This window comes from Chaetodon auriga, chromosome 2, assembly GCF_051107435.1.
Source record: "Chaetodon auriga isolate fChaAug3 chromosome 2, fChaAug3.hap1, whole genome shotgun sequence".
NCBI lineage: Eukaryota > Metazoa > Chordata > Actinopteri > Chaetodontiformes > Chaetodontidae > Chaetodon > Chaetodon auriga.
In genome coordinates this window covers 3,743,542-3,770,305 of record NC_135075.1, presented here as the reverse complement: position 1 = coordinate 3,770,305, position 26,764 = coordinate 3,743,542, and the positions used below count along the sequence as shown (strand labels likewise).

The following is a 26,764-nucleotide window of genomic DNA, read 5'->3' as shown; positions in this document are numbered from 1 at the left end:
GCCACAGCCCTACTCAACTGCTGGCTGAACCTCTGACTTCATGGAACGATGATCTACTTAGCTTCTTAATTTCTACTTTAAACAAAAAAAATTATAAATTAGAACACTGTGATACATTTTGAGATTAGATTTTGAGCGTGGATTTTATCAGACAGTGGCACATAATACAATCTGTGGCAGTGCAGCATTCACTTGTCTTATACAAAATGCATGGTCTCATTATAGATCTAAAGTGAGCAATCTGGACAGAGCACTGGTTGAGACAGCATCCTATCTAGGCTAGACCCAAAACCCAGCAAGCAACTATTAAGTTGGCTTTAATAATAAATGACCAGTAGGACTTAGGTTGAGCATCTAGGCGGGGATGTGAAATACCAGTGAACCTGTTCATCAGTGAGTGGTGCAATCCCTGCCATTACCCTCATTACATTCAAGAAAACAGCTAATGGCAACTTGCTGTGAGCATCAAGACTGAGGTGAGAAAAAGGAGGGAGGAGGTATAATTTATGTCCTGATGTGGGAAGCTGGTGTTATTTGAGAGAATTTGAAGTCTTGCTCGGGCTCACTTTATTGCATATTCCCTGTACCCATAGGCTATTTTAGGGATCCAGTCAATTAAAAGAGGTAAGAACATGGCTTTGTGATTGTAATATAATATCATAGCAGCATTCTCCACGCTATTTGCCCTGAATAATAAATAATCGATGCACTGTATAGTGTAGGTAACTGAGTGGTTATGAGAGGTGCTGACCTGGAGCTGTTGGCTGGATGTGAGGAAACAGAAATAAATCTCTGGAGACACTCTGACCTCCTTTTGCTGCTCCTGTGAAGTAGGAGGGGTGGTGATGGAAAGAATGACAGAGGGAGATGCAGAGTAGGATTTCCCTCTGCTAACCCAGTATGGAGCCACACTGGATCTCATTCTAACAGCTGTCATAGACTTTATGTGAAAGGGTTAAAAAACAAAAAAGCAGCAGCATAATCTGAGCTGGTTCACTTGACATGGCTGTTCTCTTTTTATGCTTTATGGTTTATCTGCTTCGCCACTAGACCATGATGGGAAGAATTATCATCATATAATTATCATCCTAATTGAAAACTTGATGGCTATTTTTTTGGTTACACATACGCTACATGTAAGAAATCAGAAAGAGAACGTTTGGCTATATTACATCATATTAGCAGAGTTCATGAGACGACGCACTCGATGAAAATAGCTGGTCATCATTTATGAACATTATATAGTTTATTTATAGCCCTATCTCAGTTGCCCATGAGCTGCCTTACAGACAATAATTACAGCTCACCCTCCCAGAGAAGCATTCAGTGCTGTTGTTCTCTCCTGTGTCTATACTACTGGGAATCTATTGTATTGTTTGTATTATTACCTGTCAAAGGTCACAAACCAAACCTGGACAATTTAACAGTAAACAGAGACAATGTTCCAAACTATTGTGCCTCTAACAGTTTGACTGAAAATGGTGCCATGGCTTCTGATGCTGTGATGCTCTAAGAACACACAACACAACTCAAAAATTAATGAAAATAAATAAATAAATAAATACACACACACACACACACACACACACACACACACACACACACACGCATATATATGCGTGTGTGTGTGTGTGTGTATGTATATATATATATATATATATATGTATGTGTGTATATATATATATATGTATACATATATACCACATAGAACCACATAGAGTGGTTAGTCCTGATTCCTGGGTTTAACACAGGAAAGGAATATAAATATATGTAATCAGCTGCTGACCTGAATTATTTCTGCTCACTGACCACTGCAGTTGAGTGTCTGAAATGTAACGTAGCCAGGTCAGAACAGTAATGGAGAGAGATGGACAGGCAGAGAGGAAGAGATGCAAATTAAGACGCATTATAGTTAATGTAGCAGAGCAACCGTTTCAGCACTACAACAAAATACATAAGAGCAGCAGTGCAACACTTTGATTTTTGACACTTACGTTTCTGTTTCCCACAGGAACTCCACTTCCACTTTTAATATTTGACAGCAGCTCCAGTCCAGTGCCATATGACTGAAGCAGCCAGCAATAGTTAAAAATCAGGCCATTCTACTATCTGTTTACAGCAGGGCTGCCCAGCGTGGGACGTGAAGGAAAAAGAAATAGAGAGGCAGAGACAGTGGGACACCAACAAAAGGCATTTCAAACAAAGAAGAAATCTTTTTTACAGATGTGAATACTGAATTTGGAGCCTTTTCAATACTGAATGATATGTCTTTATAGGGATTGAGTGAAAAGTTTTGTAGGGAGTGAGTGAAAGGGGAAGATTTGCTTGCTTATGTTGACAGAGTGTTGGATAAGAATGTTGTAGGCTGGGAGAAAATGGCTAAGATTACCGCAGATGGAGCCCCTGCCCTGGCCTGACCACACTAATATCACTACAGGTCAGCATTATGTGGAGGTAAAATGTCAAAATACCAGTGAATCCTACACCAAGAACAGCTTTTGTCAAGTGCCACCAAGACCGTTTTTATCTATAAACAACAACATTAAACATTAAACACAAGAAAAATCAGCTGCATTCATTTCTTCTGGCTCTTTATGCAGCTTTTCCAGAGTCATTTACCTGTCATGGTGTTTCCTTTAATAGTGTCTTCTTACATTATATTCTTTCCTTACAGCTACACTGTCTCCGCACAGAAAACAAACAGCTTTGTGCTTCATATCCATGAACATATACTCTGCCTCCCACCTGCCTTCAAAACATCTGTTTAGCCATTTTTCGGGGAGAGGGTAGCTGAAAGTTGACCACAGGTAACGAACTCCATCAGGCTGCTGATGAACGAGTGGGACAAGGACTCGCGCTCGCTGGGCCTTTGTGATGATGCATTTTCCTGCTAATTCAAGAGGGTTTTTGAAGTTAAAAACTTAATTTAGCTTAAGAGGTAGGAGCATTTTCTCAACCCATAAAGACATAGCTGACTCAGCTGCACTTTTTAAAAATGTTTTGCTATGCTGCAAATATTGACATATAATGTCATGGAAGCACCTTATAAAAGCTAAAATAGTATTATGACTGAGGTGTGTAGTGTTGTTATTTAACTGTGTAAAAGCTAAAAGAACATCTAAGGGAAATTAGGATCCAAATACAATTTTACATCTTAACAATGCAATACAATACAGCAGACGTCTGCTTCTGGCCCATTGTCCACCATGACATTTCAGTTGTGGCCCTCCATGGGAAAAAGTTTGGGCACCCCTGGTAAAAGGTATTTTAAAAGTGCTTTGCCATAGTGATTCAGACTCATTTTGTCACTGAACTTTTTACTGAGCTGCCAACATCAAGCTGTTTATCCAATATTATCTCTTATAGGACTAATGCATTCTTGTTTTTTTTTTCCTCTTCAAACAATAGTTCAAATCCAGCGGCAGAAAACATTTTCTTTTACGCTTCCTTGCTCTTCAGACATGTGCAATGCACATCAAAACAGTCCAGGATCAGACCTCATTTAGTTGCACTTCATGCAAATCGAGTGAACTGTGGCCAAGCTCATTTACATCTGGAGACTTTGTAAATACCCCTCTAATTAAGAAAAAAATGGTGATGCAGAATTTTGTGACAGGCTTAGTAAATATCCTCTATAGTTTCCATTCAAATGGATCGCAAGAGCATGTATGTGAATTCAAGAAACCCACAGTTCTCTCAGAACAGAAAATGTTATCCTCAAAGCACAGCGAACAAATACTACAAAAATATCAAACACTGGCTTGTACAGAAGGACAGGGGTGATGGGATTACTCTCCTCCCAGCAAACTGCAAGCAATCTTTTTAAGTTTTCACAAAATTCTAACGGCCACCTGTCGGGAGTGACAAGCTATTTCTAGTCAGCATATGGTCTTAGTCATGAATAGTCACTGACAAGTAATGATGTTTTGCCCCTTACAGCTACCCTCTGTGAGGAATACATACATCAGAGACAAAAATGAGAGATGAGATGAAGCCACTAACCATGTCTGTGTGATCTGAGAAAACAGCTCAAATTCAAGGGCTTTCCATTTGGCAAGGTATCTTTTGTTCTGATGTAGGTATAGAGAGAAGGAGACAAGAGAGAGAGCCTGGGGGGAGGGAAATATTACTTCACTTGGCAAAGTAGACACTTGAAGGCCTTCCAGCACTCTCCTTTTTCTCTTTAAAAAATTATTTTTATCCACTATTCTGAAACTTTCTTTGATCCTTCAGCAAATAGTCTTCCTTTATTACTCAAAACTTTGCTCTTGCTAATTTCTTCTTCTCTGATGAGACATCCCTTTCATTTCAGGAACAAGATACACACTGATTCCATGGATGGATACTTGGGAGCTCAGGCACGCGCACACACACACACACACACACACACACACACACACACACACACACACACACACACACCATGACAGGGAGTCATAGCACCCACTTAACCGCACAAGCTGTTAAGAGGTGTAGTCATAACAGCGCTGTGGGAGTCTGGCATACATGCCACACAGAAAACAGGCCTGAGACCAGAATACAGTGTGACTGACACAAGGAAAAATCTCTGAATGTTAGGTTTGATGAATGGGGAGAAGCTGAGACACCGGCATTGTGAGAATGTCCCACATTTTAAATGATAGTAAGATACTGCAACAATCTATTGCATGTACAATAGATAGCATTTAAAATAAGTCTTGTGACACTGAAAAGACTCAAACTAACAATGACTGTATCCTACTAACAAGTATTGTGTGTGTATGCTGTCCACAAATTGTTCTACTGACTGACATTTTCCTTCATTATCATGAGGACAGACACTGTAGTTTAGAGTAGATGGGCCCCTTAATTGAACTTATCATTCCAGATGGCATTTTAACCATTGAGAAATTAGAAGATGTGGTCTGTAAGCAGCACGAACATTCCACAGGATAAAGACAGCTGGGATAGGCTCCAGTCCCCCCGCAACCCCGAGAGGGATAGTCGGTATAGAAAATGATTGAATGAATGAATAAGAATTATTATGTTTTCGTTACCTTAGAGTGAGCCATTTATGTCTACAGAGGGCCTGGGTCCTCTTCTGCTGAGACTGCTTGGAAATGAGAAAAAGATGCTCCTAAACTTGCCTTACCATGTTCCTAAGTTTTCTTCAGAATCTGAGTAATCCAGTGATGTTTGTACATTAATGGGCACACTGGAAACATGACGTGATATTAGTTACTTCAGCACACTTTTAATTAAGCCAATTTGACAAAATGGAAGCAAACATAAAAAAAAAAAAAAAAAAAAAAAAAAAAACAGGGCAAATACCAGCATAGCTGACACTACAACAGAGCTTGAGCTTTTACAGGGTCTTCCTCTTTTTATGGCTTTAATTTTAAGGTTGCTATCTGTTGGTATCAGCATGTTTCCATCTATCACCAAACATGTATGTGCTCTAGAAATGACTACGAGCACTGAGTGACCAGCACAGGTAATGTTGAAATCACCCCACCTCCCCAAGAGTCATAAATCCAGCCATGCTAGTGGCTCTGTGAGGCTATACTTAAAGCTCCAGTTGGTAAGATTGAGAAGGGAGCAGACTTAGCCTGAAAATTTGAACCAACACAAGTTTCATGTCACTTTCTCTCCCTCTCCGCTGCACTCATGCCCTGCCTCCAAGCTCCTCCCTGCAGCGTCTGCGTGGCTGCCGTGACCAAAGATACTCTGCTGACACGAAGCGGCCAAGTAGCATACGCAACATGGAGCACGGACCGGTAAGAGCAAAACATACACTCACCTCAACACAGCTAAATATAAGACGCTGGCTATACCTAAGTTATAAAGTTGTTACTCAGTTGTTTATTTGGCAATAAAAAGTCAAACTTTGTAACGTTACGTTGCTGTGTTTCAAGTCACTAAATGTACTGTTACGATCATCTAGTAGCCTACTGTTCTGTTATACATGCTACAGTACAGTATAGTACATAATTTCAGTTGTTGGCAAGCCAGTAAATTAGTAGCTCATTTACATTTGTCGCTTTGCAAAATGTGTGACATGTATTTGTTGATAAGGTTAGAGTTTTGAGACCGAGCAGCTGGGCTCTGATGAAGACTACACCCCCTCAGCTAAATGCACAGATTGGCATGCTAACTTGCTCACAATGATAATGCTAGCATGTTGATGTTTAGCACGTAAAACTGTTCATCTTTACTAACATTTTGCGAATGAGTGAGGCTGATGGAAATGTCAGAATTTGGCAGGTATTTTGTTAAAACCAAAATATTGGACAACGTGAAATTTTGAACTCATGACAGCGCTGGATGAAAAGTCAAGGGATCACAGTTTTTTTCAGTCTGGGTAAAAGCGGTGGACTGACCTCAGTATTTTTAGACAAGCACTGCTATTTGTTTGTATTGCATTTGCATCAGTGGTGGGGAATACCCAGAACATGGTGGAGACAGTACCGTTGAAAAAGAGAGCTGGGACGCTCTTTGATCTCAATGTCATGTGGTCACGTGGTTCATGAAGATCTTGTAGTTGCTCTCATGCTGCCAACCTAATTGAATGGTTTCAAACGGGACAGACTGCAGCAGCTGGTATATTTGCATAAATGTTTGGTCAATAACATACAATGTGCATTGATTAGTATGTGTTGTTCACTATACTTACATTCAATATAGCATATTTTCTGGGCAGTGGCGGACAGTTTTTCTGTGTTTAAAGTAAAGGGGGAGTAAAGGGGGACTATTACGTAGAATATTTACAACAATGGTGCAAAGTAACAAATCAAGTGCTGTACTTAAGTACAGTTTCAAAGTATTTGTGCTTTCCTTGAGAATTTTATTTCTGCTACTTTCTACAACTCTTCCTTTGCTTTGTCGTCCACGTCAGCATAAATGACAAAAACAAAAGTCAGAGATCCTCAAAGCAGACTGTGCGCCTCTTAGACACTCTGCTGGACACCGGAAAGCCAGTTATTATTTCAGATCTGGTCCCCACCGCTCATTTTGGTGGCACGAAGTTCAGGATACTGCAGGAACAGGGATATCCTTTTTGCTGCCTTTTTAAATAAGACTCAGCTTTTTAAACCTTTCTCCCAGGAAGGTTCGCACCTCTTATCAGACAACATTGAACTGACTTTCCTGTAATGCTTTTACCCCCAAATTGAAATGAGTCCACCTGACTGAATGTCCCTGGCCTCATACAGTGTTCCTGTTAGGATTACGCCTTGATCTAATAACCACTACCTACACATATCCATTCTGTGTTATTGCCTGGTTAGGTAATCTGATTACAATTTGCTATAGTCGTTCCAATCCAGATAAGACCCTTACTCCCGTTTTCTTTGCTCTTTAAAGCCTTAGTCTGTGTCAAAATCTTTCATCCTCAAAGATTTAATTACATCCATTACAAATGACTTCCTATTCTTTCCTGAGACCTGGCTTAAACCTGAGGACTGCTCCCCTCTAGTGGACCTCTGCCCACCATTTAAATGCATCATCTGCCCATGGTGGGGGTTTTGACTTTTGACTGGCCCTACACAAAACCACGGACACACCCTTGACTCATTCTTACTCTGGGCGTCTCTGAATTCGCTGAATGATGCTACCTACCATAACAACCCAGAAACATACAATCCATTCTCACATCTTTCATGAGCATTCTGCAGCTATATTTGCTAGCTGTGTAGATGGAAAAATCTGATCTTGAAGGTCAGCATTCATATGAAGGAGCTATTGCTTAAACTGAATCAGACTATTAAAAATGTGGGAGCTGCCTACTTTTCTAGCTTGATCAATAGTAATAAACACAATCCAATGTTCCTGATCAGCACTGTTTAGCAGTTTATAAATCCCTCTCCTCCTCTCATTCCAGCCTCATTTTCGATTGACTGTGAAAATTTCTTAGATTTTTTGTAGGCAAGATCGATGGTCTGAGGTCCAGTTTTCCACTGACTGTTTTACCATCCACACGTTCAGCCGTCATACTTTACTGTCTGAATTTGCTCCTGTCTCCCTGCAGATCCTTATGAACAGTGCAGCTCACATGCATCCCTCCTCTAGTCCATGTGATAGAATTCCTACAAATTTCCTAAATTCCATCTTTCCTGTCTTAGGTCCCAGCTTGCTCTATTATTAACTACTCTCACATCCGGGTCTGTCTGTGGCTATTATAAAATTTCCAGTCCTCGGTCACTCCTTTAATAACCCTCTCTAGACCCAGCCCAGTTAAAGAATTACAGACCAATCTCCGACTGACACAGCGATCACACCATTTTATTTGATAGGTTGTATAACTGTTGACATTTCTGGTACAACTTTAAAATGGTTTTATTCCTATTTGAAAAATGGATGTTTTAATGTCAATGGCAATGTCAATGTAATGTATCAACTATCTTGTGTCGTCCTCAGCTCTCCTGCTGTCCTTGGACTAATCCGTTTCTCATTGTACATGTTTCCTCTGGTCATTTGTTCAGCTGCTTTCAAAAGTGTCATATCATTGTTATGCTGATGACATACAAATCTATTTCTCTATTAAATCCAACAGCCTCAATCAACCTCCATGATTGCTTAGCTGCCACCAAACAATAGATCTAATTGGTCCTGTTAGCTTTTCCTCTGCAGTCGATCAGTTTATTGTTCCCTTTCACACAAATATTAAATCTGCCACTAAGAATCTTGGTGTCATCTTTGATCAGAATATGACTTTTGACCAACATGTTACTAAGTTTGTTCAGTCCCTGTCCTTTCAGCAGGAAATATCACAAAAAATCAGATTAATTTTGTCTTGTGCTGATCTTGAACTATTAATTCACACTTTCATTTTCTCCCACCTCGATTATTGTAATTCCCTCTCCATGTGTCTCAGTCAAGCTGCTCTGATTAACTAGAACTAGCCAGCTGTCCCCAGTTATCCCTGTTCTTGCTTCCCTCCACTGGCTTTGTGTAAAATTCAGAATAAATTACAAGATCCCGTTGAGTACTTATAAGGCTCTGATCACTTCTGATTACCCCACCCTGCATTCACCTTCTATGTGTTCATAGAAGAAAAACAAAAACAAGAACAAAAAAAACATGATCCTGAACTGTGTTGATGTGACACTGGCCATGTGTGAATACTGAAAAGATACTTCCTTTCTCTGTTTGAGGTAAACGGTGACTTTCTGTTAGTAGAGTGGATAGTGGATTTGTGGCTATTAAAAAGGAAGGAAGAGGAGTGAGCAGAAATTCTTAAATGTTCAAACAGGATAAAAACTTCAGCACTCACGCTGGTGGGATTCTGCTGCACCACAGCATGCATTGCAGTGCAAAAGGGCATCTTTTTGCATTATTTTGTCTTTCAAAAGCAAAAGAGTCACTGAAGCATCTTAGGAACAAAATAAAGAAAGGATTACTCAGGTCTGTGCAAAGAGGAACCAGAAGGCACAATACTCCTTTTTGAATCCATGGTGTGTGGTCTGTCTCTCATTGTGCGGTGTTTTAGATGGTAGTGTATTTTTACTTCATTGTTTATTCTTTGTTGTATGTTTTGTGTGTGTGAAGCACTTTGTAACAGTGTTTTTAAAAAGTGCTATATATAAAAAAAACTTTACTTAATTACTTACTCAGTTATTTACTTCTCCACTACTTTCAAATATTTTACTTACTGGGTTACTCCATTACATTTCTAACATAAATTACTTTGCAGATTCAGATTAATACAATACAAAATATAATCAACAAATAAAGTATGATATTATGGATAAGGTGATCCCCAGGGTGAAATTCACAAGCTATCCAATAGTGTATACATATAGTAAAACAAAAGCTCCACCTTTATCAGCTGCAACATTAAAGTAATGTATGTAGTAATACATCACTAAGTAGACTTCAGTAATATACATTATTCTGAAATGGGCCATTCTGCATAATGAGAACTTTTACTTTGTGATCATCCATATTTATGCTGCTGATCTTATCATCCATCACTAATGCACTGCCTAACAAGCAATGTGTGGAATGACTGAAATAACCAGGGAACAACCTTTCTAGATACAAGTTAGCCAGATTATCTACTTGAGCTAGCAAATACTCACTGTAAACAGGTGAACTGACATGGTTGGAATGAAATGTTCTAACAACTGAAGATAAATGTCGTATGCCAACAAACACCAATGACAGTAAATGGTTAATTTGCGGTAAATGTGGGCCAACTGGCATCTAGTTAAAAGGACATCGATGACTGAATGGATTGGTTTGTGCTCAGGAACTTTTGTCCCATGTGCCTCCTTGATTGAAAGCAGTGTGGGATATCCCATCAAGCCTCGCATAATGACCACTCATGCCTCGGTTTTAGCTGTTGCCAAGTTTTCACTGCCACAAATGAGAACACAAATAACATCCAAAGTGGCGATATAAGGATACAGCAATGACAAGAGAGAACATTCAGCTTCAGTGCCACCCAGTCAGTTAGTTAGTGAGCTTAAATAAAATATGCTGATCACCTGCAGGGTAAATGCCACTATAAATAACCCAAGCAGGCAAAAAGCCTCCAAACAAAAACCCTCAAGAACCCCTCAAGATCCCTTCCGTCACTGATGCCAGCCGGAGACGGGCCCACTGGTAGAAATGGATCCATTCTCTTTGCCAGCGTCTCCTCGCAGCACGGGTGTGACAGGGAGAGGGTGGGTGGCATGCTATGGCATCTCCAGCTAATTATCTATTTGGACAGAGATCAAACACCCCACTGTGGAAATTATGTTCAATGTTTATCTAAGTCTGAGCATCCAACATGCCAAAAGTCTGGTTACAGAGTGGAGAAAGGCAGAAGCAGAAGCATTGATAAGGTATAAAAATAAGCAGCACCGAAAAGTTCTGAACGTGACAAATGTTGTCTACAGATGCACATTAGTTGTTTTCAACTGTCTCCTCCAACTTGTAAACACTGTTTTTGTCTGTGTCTCTGTGTACACATATGTTATCTAAATGACAATGACAGTCTCAGTGTCTGACTATAGACTAAATTTATGTAAGTAGACCAGAGCCTTTCCCGTGTCCACTGAGAGATACTGCAATCTACTTGATATATTGGCAGATTGGCTCTTTTTAAATGCGAGCATGTATTTCAGAAAATCACCATGCATTCAGCCTGGACAGCTGCCACTTTGTGAAGTAAACTTTTTGTGTAGTATATAATTGGGAGAACTGTCTTAAGTTTGCTTTGCAATAGATTTTGATAGCATCAAAGTCTTCACGTTTCAATTATGTTTATCTGTGAGGGGTGGTGCCACAGCGGTGCTTGAATCTGCTCGTAGTCACATAATATGCTTTCACAGCTTGTAGCTCAGCTAGAGTCAGTTGAGTAAAGTGAAAAAATTCAGCTCCCTTTAACTATTTTGAGGGACACTGCAGTAAATTTGATCTGAACACTGATTTAAAGTGGCAATCTTGAAGTTTTCAGTCCTGGTTGATTTGGTGACACCTGTGGTAACAGCAAAGGTCACATAATTCTGGGGGCAACAAAATAAACTAATGTTGCATCAATAAAGAATTCAGGCAGAAATTAGCCTTTGTCCATCACTCTGTGAGCAACAGTGATCTGATTTTATGATGCACAGAGTGAGTCTGCAAACAGCAGAGCACAATGAAAGCAGTTGTTTACCTCACTGAGAAGTTGGAGGTTTGCAGCCTGCAGCTCTTCATCTAACAGCTCACTGTGCTGCTCCTTCATGCTCCATTACTCCCTGCAATTTTTCACTTTGATCCACTGTCAGAAAAGCAGAAAATGACTGTTGTCTTGTTTTGTAGATGTGTCTTTGAGTGATGGGGTAAGGGTAAAGCTAACTGACAAACACATTGCATTTCCTGGGACTACTTCATAATAGAGGTCTTGTGTTTATCTCATGTTTTACAAGTTAAATGCTTTTAATGTGAAGCTGCAGCAGTAGGAAATGTTACATTAGCAGTAACTTAATTCAGCTTTTTTTTTTTTCTCTGGGAAGACCAACACCCAGTTCATAATACTGGAAATATATAAATATCGCAATTCTCTCATCAGTGAGCCACAGGCTTAATCACCATTATGTTAACTCATTCAGAGATAGATAGTCACTTTTACTTAATTTCATGTACTTGAACTTGAACGTGTTGAAAATCTGCAAGATTATAACTTGCAAGATTTAGCTTTAAGTTTTACTGCAGAGTCTCTTCATATTTCAGTTAATCCATTTTTGTTTCAATGAAATAAACACACCATATGATCAGGGTACATTGTGTAACTATTTGGCCCTACACGTAGCTCAGACACATCTTTGTTTTCAGTATGTTGCTAATTTGTTGAGGCATTTAGGCTTGTTATCATGGACATACTGAGAGCTGGATACAGAGCACTCAGCCATGCTGCCAATGAAACTAAACATTCTCTGCCGCCCAAAATGAATTTTCCTTATTACAAAAGACAACTCTTTAACTGTAGACAGGCCTACAAATGAATAAAAATAACAAAACAAACATTCTGATTATCATTATACAATAATGTAGAATTTTTTAGAACTTAGAAAAGCTGTTCTTATGTGAGTGGCATCATCTCTATTTAAAGTCTATGGGCCGAAAGGCTTGGAGCAGAGACAGTGTGCATATGCAATGTATGTAATCGAAGCAAACCAGGAAGAGAGAAAACGTTTGTGGAGTATGTGAGCAATTTTCAGTCAAATGAATGCTGGCCAACTTGCAGTCCATTATCCAGTTCTCATTATAAAATCAGTGCATGTACTCCTCCAGGAGTATGGAGGTTGTTGTGCTCAGCTGTGATTGGAGCACTAAGTGGAAATGGGCGGGGCTGGGGATCTGTCAGTTCTCCACCTATATCTCAGTTGTATTCTTTTCTTCTCAGGTTTTAAAACTTGTTGGTTGTCCTCCTATCACCTCCACAGCTTGTACTCACTGTTCTCTCTCGCTTCCTGTATTTTATTATTCATGTGCAAAGACATCATTCAAAATTAAAATGAGTTCTAAAAACAGTTGCATGTCTTGGTGTCTGGGGGACACAATTTATTGTGCGGTGTTATATTCAGCATTACCACATCTACCATACACAAGCAAAATGTGCAGTTATTTCAACTCAGATTTGTTAGAATTGGAGAGACCAGAGAGAGAGAAATGTACATATACATATATATACAGTTTAATTAAGAGGGTTAAAACTAGTGGTCAGTGATGAGATGTAGAAAACGCTCAGGGGGAGGGAGATGAAATATGAATGAGGGGAATAGAGGAACCTGCCACAACATATTTAATCTGAACGTTAATCTTATTAGGGCTAAGAGGCGCTTGCGATGTGGAACGTAATTACAGGAATTTAAGAGGCAGCGAGTTGCCACGATGCTGCTCTGCACATCTATGAGGCTGAGGTGAAAAATAGCAAGGACAAAGCAGCTAATAAAAATACCTGTCGGCAATGAACATCCCAGACATTTTGAGTCAGTCTATTGTACTCTGAGGTTATTTAAATGTCTGTCACAGTGAGTCAGTGTAATAACTTTCTGAATGGTTTCAGTCCAAGGCTGTGTCATTAAAGTTTTAACCACAATCTACATGAAAGGGTGAAGCAGACCAGAAGGATACATTTTTTCAGCCAGTCAATGTCTTTCTAAACTGAACAATGAGTATGAAAATGACAAAATATTCAATTCCATAATTTTATTATTTATTTCTCACGTTGTTACTGTTCAAGGAAACTCATTTAAGCACTGTTGAGAACACCAAGTTTGTGTTTTAGCTGGAGGTTGGGGGGATCGGGTGGGGAACCCTGTCACCTTGCTCACTGATTTAGCTCAGACCCTCCAGCTCATACATCTCAATAAAGCACCTCGACAGCTTGTTCCTGCTGTAAATTGATGTTTGCAGGGTTTAATTTATTTTGGGAATGTGGCTCTATCTTCTGCCTTGGAGGAGATTTAATTATGCATGTATGAAATAGACAGGTAGGCCGGGGTGGCATAGTGACCTATGGATGGGCTCAGAGTTATTAAAACAGAGGGAGAGGAGAAACAAAATGGCCATAGGGAAGTATTCACATCATTTTACTCCATAATGGAAGCATAAGAGCAAATATGTGCTCAGTGTGAATGCACTGCTACAAAGCCTCCAGAATCCCTGAGGAGCTGTTAAGGAATGTGTTACAAAATGATGAAGACCCACTGAAGATAGTAGAACGTGAGGAGAATTCTGCTTAGTGAATAGTTTCTCAAGGCATTGTGGGACAGTTGAGATCAGGAAAAAGAAGGGTTCAGAAGCTGAACACGTGTTACTTTATATGAATGAGGGTGAAAGTTTTATTCAAGGTCAGAGGTCCGCAATAAACAACATTTAATCAGTTCATCAACGTCACGTCTCTTGTGATTGGGCCAACATGGAACTGAGGCAGACGAGGGTCAGACAGTTAAGTCCATATTTATTTCTGACTCAGACATATTTTTACAATTATTTTTCAAAACGTATTGCAGCCTGTTCATAACACGAGCTATGGCAGGGGTCCTCAACTGCATCTGACATGCAAGAGCAGGAGTTTTTACAAGCAGACACTGTGAGGGCTGGACTTCGAAATAATTAAAAAAAAAACTTTATAGATAATTAAGCTTTTAATGTTTAATATTATATCTTTCTTACAAAATGAATGTTATTTTTTTATAGTTTCTACATCAGTGTGAACTGACTGAAAATGCTCTCAGACCTTCGCCAAGGCGGCAGCCGGTGCTCAGTACAAAACACTTCAAATATTTATAAATGGGCCTTTATCGCAACAAAAAAAATTGTCTTTGAGATCTCAGGAAGAAAACAGAATTACTCGGTTTGAGACTCAACACAACAGTTGGCCAAAAAAGTCAATAAATAAACCCAAGTGACGCCTCTTGCATCTGATAGACAAAGTTAGTGAGTGTCCATGAGTATCCGTTTCTGTAGAGTGATGAGCTACGAATTTCAGACTTTTTGGCTCATCACTAGGGGTTGGCAAGAAAATCAACGATCACTCTCAGCACAGACTGGACCTCTGCCGCTGGAAAGTAACATTAGATGTGCACATTTTGTGAGAATTAATATTCTGTGGGCTGGATGTGAAACGTTTGGGGGGACGAATGTGACCTGTGAGCTGCCGGTTGACAATGTGGGCTGGTTCTTGGTTGACTTCCCATTCGGTCCAGACTTTGAGAAGTCCTGCTCAAGAATGACACATAGACGTGTTTTCTGATGACACCAGTATTGTGCTAATTACTGAAAAATAGTGATTAGTAACAGTTACTAGGTAACCTATTACAAGGTAGCAAAAATTATTTTACTGATTACTTCCACCAGTAATGATTTACTGATGTGAGTAACTCTTTCCTTACTTTAATTACTTTTAAAATAACTACCTTGAAATGTGCAATTTGACCAGAATCTCATGTCCAGATGCAGGTCATGTCATTTGTAGATAACGAGGTTACATATAAAAAGCACATTTTCTAGAAATTCAATGAATTAATAGTATATATAAAATGACCACATGGAAACATTTTGAATAACATACTCTACATAAAATGTACTTACTCATATCTGATTATTTTTCTCATTTTATTTAGAACTTTTGTGCAAATTTTCAATCAAGTATTTAAGAAAATATCAAATATGATTAGAGAAAATATAAAAAGGTAAAAATAAAACAAAACAACAAAATAACCCAACGTCTGAGTGTGAGTTTGTTTTGAGCCCTTGACTTCATTTTCAAAGTAAATTTTCTGGTCAGACTTTTGAGATGTAAACCACATCCCTGTGACAGAAGTAGCCCCCCTTTCAGGTACAAGCTCCTCATTTTTTCTTGGCTGGGGAGTCCCTCTCCTGTTCGTAATTAGTCTGCTCTCATGGTAAAAGTTGTAAGCAAAGAGCCAAATAAGTTCAATTCCAATAACTGTAATTACCTGATTTAAATTGAAAAATGTATTAGTTCAATGTGTAGTTACCACCAGCAGTAGTGGAATACAGTAACTCTGGATATCAGCAGGACCTCATCATTCAGTTTAGGCACAAAAACAGCTCAGTTATGGGCAAGTGATCATTGTTTTGGCTGAAAATAAGCATTTTGTTAAGGTTAGGGATCCTCTGTCATCATAATGACAATAATAACCTGACATTAACAGACAAGAAAACAGGAAATGGATAGCAGTCTCAGTATTAAAATCAACACTTTGTTGACCCAGCCATCCACCTTGTCTTCCTCCCTCAGTGGTCTTTGTCGCCCCATAACAACATCATCTGACGTCCTCCTTTGCTCCAGACGGACAACAGTCAGAATTCTTACAGCTGGGGCAAATGGTGTTCCAGTGTAGGAGTAGCTACTGGTTGGCTTCCGGGCAAAATGGGCTGCGGGGATGTGTGCGTCTTGGGGTTTATTAGGGGCCCACAGTTCATTTCTTTTCCCTGAGGCCCAGAGTGTGAAGATATACTTTTAGATCTGTCTGGGGGTTTTAATCCCTAAACCTGTACTTTTGTCAGACAGAACAGTAGGAAACCTTGGCAGACTGAAAAGCTTCAGAGGAGAGAAACCTGGAAATTGACTTTCAGGAGGTCTACCAAGGTTCACTGCCATCCTGAAACTGTTTCCACACACTCTGCTCCCAAGAGTCCCCATGGGCTTCATTCAAAGCTCATCTCACTTCCATGGCACTGTGGTGTTCCTCCATCACATTCTACAACTCTGGCTTAGCAGCAACCGCAGCCTCACCACCAGAGTTTTCCACACAGGAATTCAAGTCTCCTTTCCATGGCAACCTCCTCTTCGAACACCTTAAAATAAATACGACTCAGACAGCACAAGGACGCACAGACGACATTCAGATCAAAACGCAAACTTCCTGCTCTGTCAAAACTCATCCAGCATATCAAAGGCAAAACTACATGCTTTGATGTTACTTTCGGATTGGAATCTGAGGCTTTCAGAAAGATGTGAATCATCAGGTTCTTGTCAGATGAACAGAGTTGATGTTAAACACTGGGTGGGCCAAAAACAGTGGCGCCATGGAGTGAAGTGACAAATCAATGTGAGGGTCTGTTAACAGGCAGGAGTGATAGGGATTGATCAAAGAGCTGGGCTAATGCCAGTTTGCTGTATTAGTGGCACACTGGATGGGAAAAACATCAAACATCCATCTACATATGGCTTTTTAATATTTAATCAGGCGAACTACCAATAGAAAGAGATTTACATCTGAGAGGCAAAGCCCTCATTAAGCACGAAAGTTAACAAACTGTGCCAGCTCATGTGTGCACTGCCTCTGAACATTCTTTTGTCAAAACTCAGATCAATATATTGTGTGAAGTGTTTGGTTTTGCTGATATTAATGGCACAACTTTTTCAGAAGCTGCATTTGAAGAGGAAAGTGGAATGAAACGAGGGGCCGTGTGTCAACAGATATCTGCAGAGCCAGACCCCACAGCTCAGGTGGACAAAGAGCAAATCAATTACGGCTGAAGACCTACTATCACCCCATTCCACTATTCCCTCCATCACATCTGAGAGCAGAGACTTCAGCCTCACTGCACTGTAAATACACACCACGGGGACAGGCTTGGCTGTCTCTTCACCACATTCAAACCAATTTGAATTTATAATATGTGAGGCAGTGTAGAAGAAATTGTTGAGGAGTAGCAATGCCCCAGTGATGTGTGGTGTCATTAAAAAGAGAGGGAGAAAAGACGTAATTTAAGGAGGAAAAAGAGTGACATATCTACGTAGGTCATAGGCAGTCAGAGAAATAATGAAGAGAAAAATATCATTGCATGAATATATACATGTGCCATCCTGAGTATTTCATTCACACACACACATATATACATATATATATGTGTGTGTGTGTGTGTGTGTGTGTGTGTGTGTGTGTGTAGATATAGATATATAGATATATAGATATAGATATATAGCATAGATGGCCATAAGTGCCCCATTTCCACATTCACAGACACCTACTCCACTGGTGGACCCAATGATGTTGGTTGCTATGGAGACCATTCAATCACTGCAAGTCCTAGCTCTCTGAGACATCTTTTAATGTCGGCGGACGGTAAAGTAAAAATAGCAACAGCGAAATTAAAGTTGTGGATTTTAGATAGATAGATAGATAGATAGAATTATTTGAACATAATTCAAAATCATATATAAAAATGTTCACATGAAAACTGGTTTTAAAAATACCATCTCAGTACACTCACTTTTTAAAAACCTTGCCAAAGGCCAAAAAAAAAAAAGAAAATCCCTGAAGAAAAATCGTGGAATAAAAAAGATGACATGTCTGGCTCTGTGGCATCGATTTCAGATGTTTTTTAAAAAACTGTCCACTATGAGTCTGACACTGTTGTAGGAGTGCATTGTTAAATCAGTACTCTTTTAATATTATAGAGAAATGTCTACGTTTTGAAGTCAGAGGCTTTAAAGAGATTTGTAATCATCAACCTGTTGGAATCTCCTCATTTTTATTTTTATGTATTATGGGGAAAATTTTTTTAAGCTGTCAGTGTCACAATGATTTTGTTTACTGTCTGCACTGTACTGTAAAATACTGTCAGGTTTTAGACCTGTTAAAATATTAGTATTTTAACAGGTCTAAAACCTGACAACAATGAGCCTCACTGATCCAATATCTCACTATGATCTGCACATTCAGTCATCTTACATGATTTGCAGAGCGATTCCACATCACACGCCTCACCAATCACTCCTCCATATTTTAATTACTTTTCCTCTGTGCTTGCTGCTGTGCATGAAAATGTCTTCACAGTGTCTTTGCTACTGTGTCCATGTCCCTGCTGTCCATAGATTACACTAGACAGCACACTGGGACTGTTTTTTTTGTTTGTTTTTACAAAACAGAGAAGGGCCCAAAAATCTCTAAAAATTCAAGTGATTTATCAATAATTGGTGTTCATCAATAGCTATGTGAACCCAAGGCAGATATATTGCATTATGGTCTGTTCGTGTTTGGAAATCCTAAATATCTCACTTACTTAGAGCACCTTTCATACGCCTTTTTTCCTGTGAGTCTTGGTCACGTGGCAAGTGTCACAGCAGCCCCACTACTTTATGCACAACTTGGTTGTGGAGTACATTACCAAAGCGCAGGAGGCGGTTCAGTTTAGGTCAGCAGGTGGGTGATTGCTATTACAGACCCATATTTCAGCCTGCGAGCGCTGAAGCTGCCTAAATGGAATGGTGTGCGTCGTGACTCTGTGCCGAGGTGGGTTTCCCTCGTAATCCTGTCCTCCACGCGCTAAATGCCACAGGGCTCTCTTCCTCTCCCCACCCAACATCTCAAAATAGATCCTCACCGTGGCTCTGATGTCATCTTAAGCACAGGAGAATAGAGCAGCATGGAGGAAACAGCTCACCCAGCTGGATTTTTCAGCAGTACAGAGCACAAAGTACACTTCATGCTCTCAGTTGCCTTGGAAACCCCTTTGCCATTAAAATAGGATCAATATAATTTCCATGTCTGTGTGTATGTTTTCAGGTGTGTGCATCTATGTTTTAAACTTAAAACTTTTGCAATACATCACATGCCAGGTTTCATTCCCGTGTGTTTTAACTGTCAGCAAACACGCTGACGCTGAGGAGGCTGTCAGTGTGCTCTATCATTAACACGTGTCCCCGGTGATCGGATCACAGGTGGACAGCGCTAAATACAAGTGTCAACAACCATCAAGACACATTGTGATCTGGTCACTCAAACCACTTGCCAAGGTGGTTTGAGACGCATGTGATCACATATCATTTGTAGTGTTAACACTCTTGCGTCCTGATGCATCCCCAACAAGGACGGAACAGGAACATACTTCAACTCAGGATGTGTTGGTTGTTTTGGTTATAGAGCACGAACGCTTAAAAATAATGGAGACGAGCACTTCTGTATGTGGAGAACAAGTTCCTTTATCGTCTTGTCCTGTGCTCATCTGCAAGTTGGAATAGCCCTTACATGTACATGAGATCTTGAAACAGTTTTGTTTTCTTAGCTAGTTGTTAGCCAGTGTGAAACAAACCTGGCAGTGCGTAATAACTGTGCGCAGGTCCGTTTGCCCGTCAAGCAGAAGTGACATAGGCAGTAACAAAATCTGAACACAAGTGCTCAGCTGGACACAACAGTGTTTCTCAGCTGTGCTCTTGTGATTGGATCACCTAAAATGCATGTTAATACCACATGTAAACAGGGTCATTGAGATCATATGTAAAGACAAATCAAAGCTATTTGTACAGCACTTTTCTAGTCTAAGGACCACTCAGAGTGCTTTTACAACACAAGTTTGCATTCATCCATTCACACATTCCAACAGCGGCTAAGCCACCTGCTCATTAGGCTCATTATCCATTCACACACACTCACACACCGACGGCACAGCATCGAGAGCAATTTGTAGTTCAGTATCTTGCCCAAGGATACTTTGACATGTAGACTGCTGAGGCCAGGGATCAAACCACCGACCTTCTGAGTGGACGACCGCTCTACCTCCTGAGCCACAGCTGCCCTAAAAATGTCTACATAATCAAGATGTTTCACTATTATGATCCACAAGTTTTGAAATATGCATTGTCAGTTTCACAGTCACTGCTCATCGATGTCAATTTCATCTCTGTGTGCCCAGTACAGAGACACTGTCGGTCGAGAACATGCTCACCTGGCAAGCACACATTTTTAGCTACTTTGCAGCAAGCCAGCCACAAATATATCTTAGACCAAAGGTTCTCATCATGTAGAGTGACAACGGTGTTCAAATGTACCAACTGATTATGAGGACAGGACTTTTCAGATCTAGTTGTCTCTGGTCAAGAAATGTATCCAATACAAATACAAAGTCATGTTTTTCCTTGTGTTTAAAGAAATAAGATACAAGATCTTTATCTCATGAGACATAACTCTCGTGATCACTGTAGGCAGAACTATGTTGTTGGGTGCGTTAATAATGGACACCCAGTTTTTTAGGCAAACACTAATGATTTTTTCAGACTTGAGGGTAAAAAAAAACTTGCAGCAAGAAGTTTAATAGTGAGTGTCTTACTTTTATTGTCTCAAGTGTCAGTGGAAATTATTTAAGTTTAAGTATTTAGCTTTCTCAGACACGAAGAAACCTCCTCTTCTTCTGAGAGGCTGAGTGGTGCTCTTTATCAAGAGTAAATTGAATTAAATTGTACATATGCCACATATGTTATAAAATCACTGAAGTACCCCCTAAATATAACAGCTCTGAGTTGTAAAGGGCTGTTTTCACCTTTAAACAAAATGACAATAACAGTTTGCACCTGCGTCCTGTGTTTGTGCTGTACTAGTTTCAACACACCCTGGACTTATCTCTGAATTGCACACACAAAATAATATCAATCATCTCATCTCTGTCTGTCCTACTTTTGTGTCCTGCTGAACAACCAAAACATACTATGCCATATCACTGTCATATTTTCTTGTCTATTTCACTGTCGTTGAACTAATATAACCTCTGCATTTCTCTGTCCATAAAGCATTTTCTGAGGTTTATATATCTGGCTGTTAATCAAGTGAATGTGACTTCTGTCCAGGTTGCAGCTTCCTGTAATCAATCACCCTTTCTGCTCCTTAACAAACTTTGCCTCTTAGCAACACAGCCCACGTCCCTCATATAGCTTCACTTGATGGGACCCAGCCAACAATCCTCCCCCCACACATACACACCAGTTACTAGAGTCCAGCACTGGCATCCAAGGGCATCAGAGCCTCTTCCTCTCATTGACAGGCTGTCTGAATTAGGAAATGCTCCTATGGGCTTCAACAAAGATAAATGACAGTTGTGAAAAACAGAGGAAGGTCTCAGATCGGAAGTATGATTTATAGGTGGCTGATCATTAACTGTGCATTTTGACTCTGAAGTGGGGTTTTCCTTTCGCTGTTGAGCTGGTTTATGTCTTCATTTTAGCAGTAGGTTTTTAACAAACAATTACACTAATGTTCTGGACAGATGCAGTTTAACAGGAGATTTAATTCCACTTTGGTCCACATCTCTACTAAAAACAACAACGTCTGTTAAAAGAGAACCTCTCTTCACCTTCTACCTCTCTTCTATGAAACAACACCTCAAAAACAACATCATCATACTTGGGACGCACACACATGTGGCTGCTCAGCCCATCATGATGACCGTCTAATTATAGGGTAGATAGAACATGTGGAAGCACCACAGGCTGTGAAATCACATAAACAATAAGCTTGGCGAAATAGTAGCCTCATCTTGGTCCACGTTGTCAGCCTCAGGCAAACACACTGCTTGCGTCTCTGCTCTCTCCAAGGAAGAGAAGCTGCCACTTTGTACTACCTGCTGTCACAGCCAGGGTGATGATGACAAATCAATCAAAGACAGATGTTCAGAATTTCATCAGAATTGGATCACATTTCTTGTATTTATATAGTAACACTGGGTATTGTAGCAAAACAAAATACCTTGAGTGACAGGGTGTCATTTTTAACCTTTAACAGCTCTTGGATGATTCATAATGTATGTACTCCAGTATGTAGGCCACATTTACACTTGGGAGCTTCCCAGTACAGCCACAGCTTTGAAGTGTTGGCCAATGAGGAGCTCCAGTTGAAGGGTAAATGCCTTGCACAAGGACACCTTAATGATATCTGAAGGGGCTGGGTGCCTGTACATTTCACCAGTCAGCCTGCACTCCAGAGCCTCCTGACTTCTGACTGTAAGACGAGGTGATAAGGTCAAGGTACAGATACAATAAATACAGTATGACCCCTCCAGTAAGCAGTCACATCAATGTTCATAATGACCTCCATACTCACTCCCAAATTAGTATTTCACTCTCAGCACTAACAGACTGACAGATAACCATGGACAAGCTGAGCTAACAACCTCGGTGAAGAAATTAAATCTGTCATCGGTATGACATCTCTGAAAGCTGCAGATGAAATCCTGATCTACTGCATCAAGATACACAACCTGTTACATCAACTTTAGAATCCTGAAGAAAAGAACCTATTCATTTCAGTATTTCTGTTCACATTGGGCAGTCTGTCTAAGGTCAATTGAGAAAGACAAAGATGGGTGTGCACATGAGTTGAGATTCCAAGATTAAAAGTTTCCTCTCATTGGAGTGCAATTATTGCAAATCATGACTCAAGATATGACTAATGTTTGTATTTATACACCAGTTTGTTAAGTTTTTCATCCATTAAAACGGCCACAGTGTACACTTTATTATATTGACAATTTGGTACTTAATGAGCAGTCATATACTATCAGGCATTACTGATTAAAGGTGGCATTGTCAATGTTTGTTGAACAAGAAAATCAAATTAGAATGAGTAGTAACTTTTTAGCCTCGCCAGTGGCAGGGCTCTGTGGATGGCAATATCAGTCAGCTGCTCAGTCTATATATATATATATATATATATATAGAGAGAGAGAGAGAGAGAGAGAGAGAGAGAGAGAGAGAGAGAGAGAGAAAGAGAAAGAGAGAGAGAGGAGGCTAGAGGCCAAGATCAAGGCAACACAGAGAGGAGGTAGTCAACTCTCAGAGCTCCAGAAAGCTGTGGGGAAGAAAGGGATTCCCAGGAAGTGCCACCAACTGTCCTTGCCAGAGGCACTAGAGACTGCCAAGCAAAGACTCACAGCTCTGGCTACTCGCCTGAAGAGATACATTAGAGGAGCAGAAGCCAGAGCTGGACAGCAACAGGTCTGGACATGATCCACACCGCCTGGCTAAAGAAGCTAACTACACTCCATGAACACCTGCCAGTGCAAATGAACCAACTATTGATGGATGGGACCCACCCAGAGTGGTTTACCCAGGTGCAGACCGTCCTGATTATGAAGGACACCCAGAAGGGTACAATCCCATCCAACTACTGACCAATAACCTAAGCACCAACTACTGGTCGATAGAGCAGTCATCCAAGACTGCAGACCAGGCAAACCAACATGTGCATCACCTGGATTGACTACAAGAAAGCATTTGACTCAGTGCCTTGGTGCCACACACATGGATCCTGGAATGCTTGGAATTGTACAACATCAACAGGACACTAAGGGCCTTCATCAAGAAGCCCAGGAATGAGCGAGACATTGACTCCCTGATGCTCACCTCCAGGATCAACAGCATCGACATCGGGATGTCATTCAGACTAGATAAACGTGGGCGGATGGTATCAGTGAGAGGGAAGATGATCACAACCAAGGGGGATGAACTACCAGATTCAGACTGACAAGATGGTGGTGGCTAACCAATCAGACATTGTGGTAATAGAGAAACAACAGCAGAAGGCAGTCGTGATAGATGTAGGGATCCAGAGCGAAGGAACACGAGAACAACAAATGAGACGAAGTCTCTTCACAAGTAAAATTATTCTATTTCAGGTGTGACAACAACAACAAACAACAGAAAACAAAATAAGGTTGCAGGCATGTGTGTGGCAATGTATTGTCTCTCTGCATAATTGCATGCTCGCCACAGCTTACACGCAAGTGCATATGAATGTTTACTACAAACGGCTGACCGATGTAGTCTATGTATTGTTTTTCCACGAGTGCTTGAATTTGTCAGTTGCACAGGTTTCAGCTGAAGTGAATGATGTGATGTGACCGTACCAGGAGTGTGTATTGCTTTTAACTGTTGCCCCCTTATGTCCATTCTGGATTCAAGTTTCAATTTCATCCCATCAACATTTTTTGTTCCACTACATGGATTCCACAGTATATATTTAGTACAAAACTTCAGGAATGTTAATACAAATTATGTGATTAGTTACTTAAACTAGCACAAAATTCCCTGTCGCTCCTGCTTCGCTGATATTTGCTCATGTGTGTATGCTGTACTTACGAGAGTGTTCTCTCCAGCCTGCTGCCAGTGGAGCCGATGATCTCCCCCAGCGTACAGAACATCTGACCCAGGAAATCCTTCACAGAGGGCACCAGTGCACAGTTAATACTGCACAATACAGTCCAACTGTACTCATGCAATTCACCAGTGCATCATTTCTGCTACTGAAAAACATTGGAGCTGATATTTTACACATTTTTAATGTTTGCTACAGTGGAGTCTCACATGATCGTTGAATGAAAAGTGCAAGTTAACATTTCCATTCTCATTATACACATTTGATGAGCTTTAAGAGAATTTACCATTTCCAGAAAATACACACAATAAAATATAAATTGATGTGCATTTCTATCCACTTTTATTTTTATGCACATTGAGATAAACAGTTGGTGGAGCTATTTTTCCAGTTTGGTGCCATTAGACACCTATGACGAGATGAGCTCCAGTCAAACCTCAAATGATGGAAAACCATGTGGAAAAAATGGTTCTGTTTCTGTATTAATGTGACATCGCTCCAGTCTCACCTCATGTGTTTCATGTACGTCCTGATTTATTCACTAAGTCTCTTTCCATTGCACTTTGTAGCATTTTGCTTTTATCGATATACCAACTTTTCCACCAACCATGAAAAGTTTTCTTGCAATCAACAATGAACTTCTTTTTTGTTTTGTTTTTAATGTCTGGCATTTCCACTCAGGTGTTTTTACATGCAATATGAAAAGGAGCATGAAAACAGGAGGGCAGAAATACAGCTTACTGACTCACACACTCCACTCAGGCACTCAATGTCTTATTCACTTACTTTCTCATTCACTCACTTACTCAGTGACTTACTCAGCAACACCTATGACTTTAAGTTAAATTAAAAATAGACAGTTAACTGCACTTAAAACTTAAACTTGAACAGTAATATATAATAAATTGATTCTTTTCCTGAACTAAATGGACAACTTCTAGTTTCATTTAAGTTATTAGCAATCGTAGTTATTTAGTAGAGGGTGTGTAATATCGACTTAAAATATGAACATAATTTTAAAATAGGAACATAGAATATGTGTTCCTATAAGTTGGTCATTAAGTATCATAATATCTTCACACCACAGATGAGGTACTGTCAGAGCTGTGACTAAAATGATTTGAAATAAACAGGTGAGTCAGAAAAAGACGTAACATTCTGTTGTGGGATTTTGGGATTACAGTTGATGTCTCAGAGATGAGCAGATCCACTCACAATCGAGCCCAGATGGTCTATTATTTATGGAACACTGTGACTCGCTTCATTGTTATATGAACAAGTTCAGCAATGACCTAAACGCGATGAAGGTTATCCAGCTGTGTGTTTAATGCCTGCTAAGACCTCGGCTCAGTTCAGGAAATGTCTAGCAGACAGCAAGGAGTAATGAAACAAAAGGAAACATGTGAGGGCAGCTTACCTTCTGCTCATCCAGGTGGGTAAGCAGTAAGGAAAGGCACACACAAGTTAGAGGAAAAGCTGAAAGCAACAATGAAAACACTTCAGATTGATGTAAAAATGTCATGCTATGTTCCACATAAAGCTGATGTTAAATGAATTATTACTGTAATCGAGCATGCATCTTATCTAAATTAAAACCCAAGCTATCCTTTAATTGAATTTTCTACATTGTTGGTATTCTGTCAAATTTAATTTTCTTTTCCAATTCAGTTTCATTCAATTAATCTTGGTTCAGTTCAATTCAGCATACTCCTGAGTCCAGTGTACGGAGGCCTGAAAACTAACAAAATGCAACAGACTGCCAGATGAGTCAAAAACATGACTGAAAACAGTCCATCAAGGCTCGCTAAATTTTCTAAGCTACTACATATATATATGGATGATTAGAATTACCCGCACGGGTGTTCATTTACTATGACAAAGTTAGCTGTAGGTTAACCAATACCTGCCCCAGA

The 26,764-nt window shown here is 40.0% G+C and overlaps 1 protein-coding gene across 1 annotated transcript in view; it reads right to left on the bottom strand.

The window, feature by feature from the left end:
- LOC143332710 (copine-9-like) overlaps positions 1-26,764 on the bottom strand; it is a 159,908-nt gene that overhangs the window by 74,582 nt on the left and 58,562 nt on the right. Inside the window, exons 6-7 of the mRNA XM_076750460.1 lie at positions 26,269-26,271; positions 24,836-24,912 (exon numbers count right to left, since the gene is read on the bottom strand). Of these exons, the coding sequence (XP_076606575.1) occupies positions 24,836-24,912; positions 26,269-26,271 (80 nt within the window). The remainder of the gene's footprint in view (positions 1-24,835; positions 24,913-26,268; positions 26,272-26,764) is intronic.